Source organism: Gekko japonicus, unplaced genomic scaffold (genome assembly GCF_001447785.1).
Source record: "Gekko japonicus isolate JY-2015 unplaced genomic scaffold, Gekko_japonicus_V1.1 scaffold1674, whole genome shotgun sequence".
Taxonomy (NCBI): domain Eukaryota; kingdom Metazoa; phylum Chordata; class Lepidosauria; order Squamata; family Gekkonidae; genus Gekko; species Gekko japonicus.
This window is the reverse complement of record NW_015162531.1, coordinates 242548-254284: the sequence shown is the minus strand read 5'-3', so window position 1 is coordinate 254284 and position 11737 is coordinate 242548. Positions and strand designations below refer to the sequence as shown.

Here is an 11737-nt window from a genome sequence, read left to right as displayed (position 1 = left end):
GGAGGCTTTGTTTTCTTGTTGTTTGGGGGGGGGGGGTCAACAGTGGGAGGGCACCTAGTGTCCTGGCCCCACTGCTGGACCTCCTGAGGGCACCTGGTATTTCTGGCCACTGTGTGACACAGAGTGTTGGACTGGAGGGGCCATTGGCCTGATTCTACATGGCATCTCTTATGTTCTTATATGGAGCAGAGGTCCATCAGTGGCTCTTAGCCACAAGGTGTAGATAGGGGCTCTGGGGCATGGGATGCTCTGTCTTCTTGGTTCTTGGGGGGGTCAACAGTGGGAGGGCTTCTAGTGTCCTGGCCCCACTGCTGGACCACCTGAGGGCACCTGGTATTTCTGGCCACTGCGTGACACAGAGTGTTGGACTGGGTGGGCCACTGGCCTGATCCAACATTGGCATCTCTTATGTTCTTATGAACTGGATCAACATATGGAGCAGAGGTCCATCAGTGGCTATTAGCGGCAAAGTATAGGTAGGAACTCTCGGTCTGGGGCAAGGGATGCTCTGTGTTCTTGGTGCTCGGGGGGGGCAACAGTGGGAGGGCTTCTAGTGTCCTGGCCCCACTGGTGGACCTCCTGAGGGCCCCTGGTCTGTGACACAGAGTGTTGGACTGGATGGGCCACTGGTCTGACACAACATTGGCTTCTCTTATGTTCTTATAGATGGAACACTCTGTCTGGAGCAAGGGATGCTCTGTCTTCTTGGTGCTTGGGGGGGGGGCACAGTGGGAGGGCTCCTAGTGTCCTGGCCCCCTGCTGGACCTCCTGATGGCACTTGGTATTGTTTGGCCACTGTGTGACACAGAGTGTTGGACTAGATGGCCCTTTGGCCCGATCAAACATTGGCTTCTCTTATGTTCTTATGTCTGGGGCAAGGGATGCTCTGTCTTCTTGGTGCTTGGGGGTGGGGGCAACAGTGGGAGGGCTTCTAATGTCCTGGCCCCACTGCTGGACCTCCTGATGGCACCTGGTATTTCTGGCCACTGTGTGACACAGAGTGTTGGACTGGGTGGGCCACTGGCCTGATCCAACATTGGCGTCTCTTATGTCCTTATGTTTTTATGTAATGCCAGTGGCTCACCAAGCAGGATTTTTGCTCACAAGACTCTCCACAGCTCAGAGGGAGCATTGTAACCAGTGTTCCCTCTAAGCTGGGTCTGTGTAAGCTAGCTCACAGTTTCTTAGCCTCCGGCTCACCCATTTTCTGTCTCAGCTCCGGAAGGATGGGGCTCCAGATCCGACGAATGGATGCCTTGGTCAAATGGCTCGCTCACAGCTTTAATGCTTCTTGTCTTCTTGGTGCTTGGGGGGGGGGGCAACAGTGGGAGGGGCTTCTAATGTCCTGGCCCCACTGGTGGACCTCCTGATGGCACTGGTATTTCTGGCCACTGTGTGACACAGAGTGTTGGACTGGAGGGGCCTTTGGCCTGATCCAGCATTGGCATCTCTTATGTCCTTATGTAATGCCAGGGGCTCACCAAGTAGGATTTTTGCTCACAAGACTCTCCACAGCTCAGAGGGAGCATTGTAACCAGTGTTCCCTCTAAGCTGGGTCAGTCAGTCAGTCAATCAATCAACCTTTATTGGCATATTGTATCGAAACTGACAAGCAAGGGATACGAAGAAGAGGTTGGATTTATACCCCGCCCTTCACTCGGAATCTCAGAGCGGCTTACAAACTCCTTTCCCTTCCCCTCCCCACAAGATACACCCTGTGAGGTGGGTGGGGCTGAGAGAGCTCTGACAGAAACTGCCCTTTCAAGGACAGCTCTTGTCAGAACTATGGCTTGCCCAAGGTCATCCAGCAGCTGCATGTGGAGGAGTGGAGAATCAAACCCGGTTCTCCCAGGTTAGAGTCCGCGCACTTCACCACGACACCAAACTGGCTCTCTACGAAGTCATATGCAGTTAATAATCTACGAAGTCATATGCAGTTAATAATCCATTCCCTCCTCTTAGAAGCCCAAAACAGAAATTTGGCCACCATTTCCATAATCACTGAGGATCGGGTAGAGAGTAAATAAAATATCTTCCATTCATCAGAATGATTTACTAGATTTCTCAACACAGGCTCAAGATATGATGATCGAACCTCACGATAGAAGGTACAGTGTAGCATGATATGATCCAGACTCTCGATTTCATTAACACCACAAGGACATAATCTGTCCACATAAGGAGTCTAATAGGCAGTCAGTGCAGTGCCTTCAGCACCGGCTGGATGTGGTCCCGCCTAGTGAGACCCATCAACAGCCTGGCTGCTGCATTCTGCACTAACTGCAGCTTCCGGATTTGCGACAGAGGCAGCCCCATGTAGAGAGCGTTACAGTAGTCCAGCCTCGAGGTGACCATCGCATGGATCACTGTGGCCAAGTCCTTGTGGTCAAGGAAGGGAACCAACTGCCGCGCCAGCTGGAGATGGTAAAAGGCTGACTTGGCAGTGGCTGCCACCTGGGCCTCCATCGTTAAAGAGGAGTCCAGGAGCACTCCCAAACTCCTAACCTTTGACACTGGCACCAAAGGCACCCCATCGAAGGCTGGGAGAAGGAGCCCCGACCCGACCTAAGCCCAGGACCTCCGTCTTCGGCGGGTTTAGTTTCAACCGACTCAGTCTGAGCCAACCAGTCACAGCTTGCAGTGCCCGATGAAGGTCATCTGGGTCGAAGTATGACCGGCCGCCCAGCATCAGATAAAGCTGGGTGTCATCTGCATATTGGTGGCACCCAAGCCCAAAACTCTGGGCAATCTGGGTACGGGGGCGCATATAGATGTTAAATAACATCGGGGGATAGTACCGCCCCCTGAGGCACCCCACATTCAAGAGGTTGCCTCCGGGACTGCTGATCCCCTATCGCCACCCTTTGTCCCCGACTGTCTCGGCTCAGGAAGGACGGGGCTCCAGAGCAAACTGATTTATGCAGCAGCCAAATCGCTCGCTCACAACTTGAATGCCGGTAGTTCACAAGGTAGAATTTTTGCTCACAAGACTCCACAGCTTAGAGGGATCATTGGTCCAGACCCGGAGGGGGGGGCAGGGAGTCCTTGCAGTAGGGCTCCCTCCCGGGAGGGCCGCCTACAGGGGGCAAAGGTGACAGCACCCACCCGAGCGGTTCGTCCACCAGCGCTGGAACGCTGCGATAGACTGCTGCCAAGCATGGAGGTTCCATCGACCCCCGTGGCCGATTGTAGCCGCAGCTGGTAGAGTCGTCTAAGGGTGCCAGGGTTTCCTGCTGGTGAGCTCAGACCCTGGCGGATATCTAGGCTCCCGTTCCTGACAAAGGCAGGTAACAGAACCTGCAAAGAACCCTGCTGGATTGGGTCAGTGAAGGGCCGGGGCTCTGGGGCTGCTTGGCATGCGGGACGCCCCGGGTTCAGTCCCCGGTGGCATCTCCAATGAAAAAGGACCAGGGAGTAAGGGTTGGGAAAGACCTTTCTGTGCCCGAGACCCTGGAGAGCCGCTGCCAGTCTGAGTAGACAATACCAACCTAGATAGAACCGGGGTGTGTGTGTGTCTGATTTAGTAGAAGGCAGCTCCATCTGTTCCAGTCCAGCATCCTGTCTCTCGCAGTGGTCAACCAGTTCCTCTGGAGGGCCAGCAACAGGGCAGAGAGGCCTCCTGGCCACCAGTGTTGCCTCCTAGCCACCGGTGTTCAGGGGATGACTGCCTCTGAACGTGGAGGTTTGCTCGGTCACCGTGGCCAGTAGCCGCCGATAATCCTGTCCTCCACAGTTCTAGCCCTCTTCATACTTTCCGTGATACAGAGTGCAGAGGCAGTGCAGAAAAAAATATTGCATCAGTAGAAAACACCATTCAGAGGACGGCGGAAGACAGGAGGGCCTGGCGGGATCTGGTCCATGGGGTTGCAAAGAGTCGGACTCGACTGTGCGACTGAACAACAACAACAACAGAAAACACCGAAGCGAGAACAGGATAATTAATACCTGCGGCATACAGATGCAATAAATCCTACACACAGCGGTATAGTCCTCAGTCCTTTTCCCTTTGTAAAACACCTTCCCAAACCATTCTTTAGTATTTTAACTGTATTACCTTCATAGAAAAGCCATGCTGAACACCTGTGCTTTACATAAGTCCTTAAGAGAAGCCATGCTGGATCAGGCCAGTGGCCCCTCCAGTCCAACACACTGTGTCACACAGTGGCCAAAACCCAGGGGCCATCAGGAGGTCCACCAGCAGGGCCAGAACTCCAGAAGCCCTCCCACTCCTGCCCCCCCAGCACCAAGAGGACAGAGCATCACCGCCCCAGACATGAGAACATAAGAGAAGCCATGTTGGATCAGGCCAAAGGCCCATCCAGTCGAACACTCTGTGTCACACAGTGGCCAAAACCCAGGGGCCATCAGGAGGTCCACCAGCAGGGCCAGAACTCCAGAAGCCCTCCCACTCTTGCCCCCCCAGCACCAAGAGGACAGAGCATCACCGCCCCAGACATGAGAACATAAGAGAAGCCATGTTGGATCAGGCCAGTGGCCCATCCAGTCGAACACTCTGTGTCACACAGTAGCCAAAACCCAGGTGCCATCATGAGGTCCACAAGCGGGGCCAGAACTCCAGAAGTCCTCCCACTGTGCCCCCCCAGCACCAAGAAGACAGAGCATCACCACCCCAGATATGAGAACATAAGAGAAGCCATGTTGGATCAGGCCAGTGGCCCATCCAGTCGAACACTCTGTGTCACACAGTAGCCAAAACCCAGGTGCCATCATGAGGTCCACAAGCGGGGCCAGAACTCCAGAAGTCCTCCCACTGTGCCTCCCCAGCACCAAGAAGACAGAGCATCCCTGCCCCAGACATAAGACCTTAAGAGAGTCCTCAGTCGTTTTCCCTTTGTAAAACACCTTCCCAAACCATCCTTTAGTATTTTAACTGTATTACCTTCATAGAAAAGCCCCGCTGAACACCTGTGTTTTACATAAGACCTTAAGAGAAGCCATGCTGGATCAGGCCAATGGCCCATCCAGTCCAACACTCTGTGTCACACAGTGGCCAAAACCCAGGGGCCATCAGGGGGTCCACCAGCAGGGCCAGAACTCCAGAAGCCCTCCCACTCTTGCCCCCCCTCAAGCACCAAGAAGACAGAGCATCACTGCCCCAGACATAAGAACATAAGAGAAGCCAATGTTAGATCAGGCCAGTCCAACATTCTGTGTCACACAGTGGCCAAAAATACCAGGTGCCATCAGGAGGTCCACTGGTGGGTCCAGAATTCCAGAAGCCCTCCCACTGTTTGCCCCCCCCCCAAGCACCAAGAAGGCAGAGCATCACTGCCACATAGTGTTCCATCTGAACATTTTATATAGCTACTGATGGACCTCTGCTCTGTATGTTTATCTGATCCCTTCTTGAAGTTGTCTTTGGTTATAGCCACCACCACGTCCTGTGGCAGTGAATTCCATGCGTTAATCACTCTTTGGGCGAAGAAGGACTTCCTTTTATCTGTTCTGAGACTAGCGACTGTTAACATAGTTTGCGGAATGCCTAATCTTCCTCCACTCATTTGTTTAGTCCTGAATTGGTCTAAAGCAGATCGTATTTATTTTCTCTTTGTTTAAAACATTTATTAGCCTCTTTTCTTCTATACGTGGATAAAATATACATTAAAAACATAAAACCAAAGTTTAAAATCAGAACTTAGGACTGCTACTAAACGTAACCAAATGCCATCATAAGTAAAGCTGTCGTCAGCTGCCTCCTGAAGTCAGAGAGTGGGGAGGGGGCAGGCACACCTCCGTGGGGAGGTTCTTCCATAATCATGGGGCAGCCACTGAAAAGGCCCTGTCACGTATTCCCATCCAAGAGCTTCTTTGATTGGTGGACAGTCAGGAGCGCCTCTCCCGATGGTTTTAATTCCCTGACCTCCCTGTGGTCATTGGTTTTCTACAGTGTTTTCATTTCTTTTGCCAGTATTTTACAGTCAGAGTAGAACCGGCTGCCTCAGGAGCTGGTGAGCTCCCCCTCACTGGTAGTCTCCAAGCAGCGGCTGGACGAACACTTGTCAGGGATGCTTCCGGCTGATCCTGAGATTGCATTCACTTTCTTCACAGCCACATCGCACTGCAGGCTCATGTTTAGCTTGTGATCAACCAGAACACCTAGATACCTTTTGGGCACCACATTTTAGGAAGGATGTTGACAAGCTCGAGTGTGTCCAGAAGAGGGCAACCAGGATGGTGAGAGGATTGGAATCCAAGTCTTATGAGGAAAGGCTGAAGGAGTTGGTCTGTTTAGCCTGGGAAAGAGAAGGCTTAGAGGGGACACGATTGCAGTCTTCAAGTATTTGAAGGGCTGTCATGTAGAAGATGGAGCGGATCTGTTCTCTCTTTGTTGCCATGCAAGCCTATTAATGTGTTTTTGTGAGATATGAACTGTGCAAAGGGACTGTACAACATGGAGACCTGAGAATACCTGTTGAGACTGCACACCTGAGAAAGGGGCGCCTTCCTTTAGTGATTGCTGCCACAGTGTTAGTCCAGAGTCACCAGCCATCTTGCCTGCTGTGAGATGAAGCCGTTCCATAAGCCTGCACAAAGCCTCAGCTGCCATGCCTTGGGAAACAGGAGGACAGAGAACTCCAGACGCCATTAGGAGTTTCTTCCAGCACATGTAGGCAACCTCTCTCCCCCCCTTCCAGCTACCTATAATCAAGAGAGAATAGCCCTAGCTATTCAATATTAACCACTCCTTAGTCCCCCTTCCCTCTTCCAGCCAGCCAATAGTATGTTTTATGGGACAGACTTACAGGTAGTGTCACAGGAGGGGGATGTGGCCAGCCTAGCCAGCCTCCCCACACCACGTTATAGAAGATACTGCCCGACCACATGGTCTCTCTCTTTTACCCTCTCGACGACCCCTATCGAAGCTTTAACCCTCTTATGCCCAGCTTGCTATCCACATACCCTACCTCCATCTTTAAACTCTAGATCTGCAGCTAGAGTCCACGTGGTTCTGCTGGTTCAGAGCACGTGTTCCCCTTTTTCTATTTCTAAACCCCTCCATTCTTCCATTGGAACGGCTCAACTAATGAAGACAGGTAAATATTGCCCAACCAACGAATATCCTGCTAAAGCAACTGTGTTAAGAATCTATCTTTATTTCCTAGCATATGTATAAATGTGTGTGTGTTTGTGTATTGTTTGAATGATATATACCTTCCAGTAAAGAGATATTATATTTCACTACACCCAGTCTCTGTGTCTGTTCAGATACTTACAGCAAAGGTGGGACTTCTGTATAAATTGGTGAGAACCCTAATCTGCCTATTGCCAGTTAATAATCATAACTTCACCTAGACTAATTAATAATTAAAGGCAATTTGGCTAACACTTGCTCCGGATTGCCAGACTAGATCTAATGGGTGGAAATTACAAGGGAGTCGATACCGGCTAAATATCAGGAGAAACTTCCTAACTGTAAGAGGGGTCGAGCAGTGGAGCAGTTTGCCTCGGGAGTTGGCGGATGCTCCTTCGCTGGACGTTTTCAAGCAGAGGCTGGATGACCCTCTTTTGGGTATGTTGCAGGGCTATCTTCTGGATATGCTCCTGCAGAGGGCAGGGGGTTGGACTAGATGACCTGCAAGGTCCCTTCCAACTCTAACATTCTATGATTTTATGAGCACAGTGATTATTTAGCAAAGTCCTGGGAGCTAACAACCTTCGACTCAGAGCATTAGGAAGATACTGTCTTTTTGCTTCAGATAATCAGATAAGGTCATTTTCCCTTCTTCCACTGAGCATCGCAGAGGATGGGCAGGTGAGCGGAGAAAATGTTGACGGCTCATTCCTCGGTGTTCCCCTTTGCAGACCAGTATTGTCAGCATGGTGTACACGCAGTCGGAGATCCTGCAGAAGGAGGTCTACCTCTTTGAGCGCATCGATTCAGCCAACCGGGAGAACATGAAGCACTTGAAAGCTATCTGCTTCCTGCGGCCCACGAAGGTATTTCGAATCCCACGCTTCTTGCCAGAATCGAATTCCAAATAGTAGAGTTGCCAGCCACAAGGTGTGCAAACAATGATGAAAATAACTGTGATGTAGTATTATGAAAATATATTTAGACTGCTGTTTTGCAGTGAGTAGTGTTCCTTCAACAAGTAATAAAGATGTATGCATGCACACGATGGAATTTGCACATACTCCCATTTCACATGACCGCTTTTCCTCAGTGTGCTGCATAGGTAACATTCATTTAGGGTAAAGGTAAAGGTTTCCCTTGCTCGAAAGCCAGTCGAGTCCGACTCTAGGGTTGCGGTGCTCATCTCCGTTTCCAAGCCGAAGAGCCAGCGCTGTCCGAAGACGTTTCCATGGTCATGTGGCCGGCATGACTAAACACCAAGGCGCATGGAACGCTGTTACCTTCCCACCGAAGTGGTACCTATTTATCTACTTGCAATTTCTTGCTTTCGAACTGCTAGGTTGGCAGGAAACATTCATTTACATCACACTAAAATGAGAGGAAAAACAATTACCATCCAATGACCATCTCATGTTCTCACTAATACATGCATGCAAACTCCATAATGCCTGCTGCAAAGTTAAAAATACTTACACAATTCTAATCTGTGAATTAACACTCAACATTCTTCCCACTCCAGTGAAACAGATTCTTTCTGTGCTGGTAATATCCTAACAAACTACTCCCATAAAAACACTATCTTAATTACTAACAGGTGGCAAAACAGAGATCACACATTTAAAGAGAAAGTTTATGCTGCCCAGACTTGCCCTAATATAAATCATGCAGTCATTGTATACCAATCTTATACATTCTGAGGAGATCATTGTTAATAGGAAACTACTGCAATCTAACTCAGACTTTAATCCAATGTCGGGGTTCGATAGTCACGTCACGCAAGACAGAACTTCGTTTGGTACGCCAGGACTATGACACGTGTACTACTTGTGTCAGGAATGCCCGGGAACAGTATGGCACCCTGAATTATACTAGAATCAAACACCCCCCTTACAGAAAGCAAAAGCCGTTGGTTCCCAGCAGAAGCCGACAGCAGCTGGAACATCCCAAGGTCAAGAAAGTAGATAATACCCAGACAGTGAAACTCTGTAGCACGCAGGGCAAGGTGCCGCCCCCCCCCCCCACATTCCAGCCACATGACAGTGTTAACTGACATCCAAGAGGAGAGAGTGAGCAAAAATGAAATATCCAACCTGGCTACTGCCTCCCCAAATTACGGCTGATCTCCAGACTGCAGAGATCAGTTCCCCTGGAGAAAACGTCCGCTTTGAAGGGCGAACCCGGTGGCATTGTACCCCACTGGCGTCCCCGACCCAAAATCTCCAGGAATTTCCCAACCTGTGGTAGGCAACACTTTTTCCAAAGTACTCTGCTGGAATAGAATACCAGGCATTCAGTACAGATCAGGGTTTCCACTTTCTGGGTGGGGCACGGAAATCTGGAATCACAACTGATTTCCCATGGAGTAAATGGCTGCTTTGGAGGGTGCACTCTATGGCATTATTCACTGCTGTGCCCTGCTGTAATGACTCCGTTTTTTTTTGTGTTTGTGTCTTTAAATGTTGAGTTTGACTGCAGTAATGTAAGGAGAGCGATAGGGGGAGATAAGTGTGCTGTGATTGGCTGCTGACTGAGAGTGTGGGAGGAGATGTTCTGAGAGGATTCTGTGTGTGTGTCTGTGAGGAGATTCTGTGATATGAGAGAGACAAGTATGGAAGAGTTTTGAAGTGATTCTGTGTGTAAAGTTTGAAGAGAGAACATGGTCTGTGTGACTATGGAATTTGGAGTCTAATTCTTTGTGAATAAGACCAACAGTTTAGTCTGTGTGACTAAGAGAGTTGATTCCATTTGGTGTAAATAAAACAAAGAGACTAGCCTGCGTGGCTCTATATATGAGTGTATAAGCCTGTCAGAATGGAGTTTGGAGAGACTGTTTGTAGCACCAAGCTTTGTCAGTTATATTTACAAGTTCCTATCTTCAGTAATAGTTCAAAATAACCGGAAACCTATTTTGTTATTTAAGCTTATCCCAGAAATCAGAATAGTCCTTCCTCAGGGCCACATCGTCCTCTGAAGTGCCCAGACCCTAGGTCGTTCTACCAGCAGAGAGAGAGAGATTTGGATTTTTTAATTCCTGGTGGCAGCAGAAATCTACCAAGTTTAGGTACACAAAGCGTGTTTAAAGGTAAAACTGTCTCTCCTGTAAGCAAGAACGCCACACCCACCCCTTCCCAAACCCCGCCCTCCCCAGGCTCCAGGAATTTCCCAACCCAGAGTTGGCAACCCTAGTACAGACGTTTTGTGGGAGGGAGAGGACTTTCAGCTGAGCCGGATCCAGGCCCCGTGGAGGGGAGCGGCGGCTGCCTGCCCCCTGCCCTCCTTGCGATGGCCTCATCGGTGACAGTTGGAAGCAAGAGGGTCATTCTGGTGGTCTTTGGAACACCTTTTTGGTCAGCTCTTAGACTCCGTAGTTGCCGAACTGGTCTCCTAACACCAGGGCTATTTTTGGGCAGGAACGCACAGGAACGGAGTCCCGGCTGGCTCCCGAGTTGGCCACGCCCAGCAGGAGCTCATTAGCATATTAGGCCACACCTAACAGCAGAAACTCATTAGGATTGGCTACATTAGGGGTGTGTGGCCTAACATGCAAAGGAGTTCCTGCTACAAAAAAAGGCCCTGGTTTTTTACAACAAACAAGGTAAACAGAATAAGAAGCAAAAGGTGGGTGTGGCTAGATGACCACACTTCTGGTAACATTTATGGGGGGTATGGCCTAATATGCTAATGAACTGTACTATCAGGGGTGTGGCCTAATATGCTAATGAGTTCCTGCTGTTGGGTATGCCTTATTATGCTAATGAGTTCCTGCTGGGCTTTTTCTATGAAAAAAGCCCTGCCTAACACTTTTAGTTTGAACATGAGTCAGAACGTTTTTTTGGATGAAATTACTTTCTCTGCCTTCTTGCCCACGGTTTGGATTTATCGTTTGTTTAGGAAAACGTAGAATACCTTATCCAAGAGCTGCGCAGGCCGAAATACAGCATCTATTTCATTTGTAAGTATGCATCGTCCTTTCCCCGCGTTGTCTTGTGGCCTCTCTGAAGGCCTCCTCCCTGCCCCTTGACTGTATTCTCAGCGTTCCACTCCGCACAACAATTTATACGAATCCATCCTATGTATATAATTTACATTGACAGGGCTATTTTTGGGCAGGAACGCACAGGAACAGAGTTCTGGCCGGCTCCTGAGTTGGCCACGCCCAGCAGGAGCTCATTAGCATAATAGGCCACACCCAACAGCAGAAACTCATTAGGATTGGCTACATTAGGGGTGTGTGGCCTAACATGCAAAGGAGTTTAAAAAGGCCCTGGGTTTTGACAACAAACAAGGTAAACAGAATAAGAAGCAAAAGGTGGGTGTGGCTGGATGACCACGCTTCCGATAACATGGGGGTGTGGCCTAATATGCTAATGAGCTGTGCTGTCAGGGGTGTGGCCAAATATGCTAATGAGTTCCTGCTGTTGGGTGTGGTCTCTTATGCTAATGCGTTCCTGCTGGGCTTTTTCTACAAAAAGAGCCCTGTACATCGATATATACCCTGTGCTGTCCTGGCTACATTAAAATGCACTCTGGGCTCGCTCTGGCGGAGGAGAGATGGGTGGCAGACAGAGACAGGCCTTCCTGGGTGGTGGCCCCTTATCTCTCTAATGCCCTTCCGCTTGAATGGCTGCCTGGCTCCAACAT

General features: G+C 49.8%; 1 protein-coding gene across 1 annotated transcript in view; it reads left to right on the top strand.

Annotated features, from left to right (window-relative positions):
- VPS45 (vacuolar protein sorting 45 homolog (S. cerevisiae)) overlaps window positions 1-11737 on the top strand; it is an 85052-nt gene that overhangs the window by 605 nt on the left and 72710 nt on the right. Inside the window, exons 2-3 of the mRNA XM_015406297.1 lie at window positions 7825-7959; window positions 10988-11048. Coding sequence (XP_015261783.1) covers window positions 7825-7959; window positions 10988-11048 — 196 coding nt within the window. The remainder of the gene's footprint in view (window positions 1-7824; window positions 7960-10987; window positions 11049-11737) is intronic.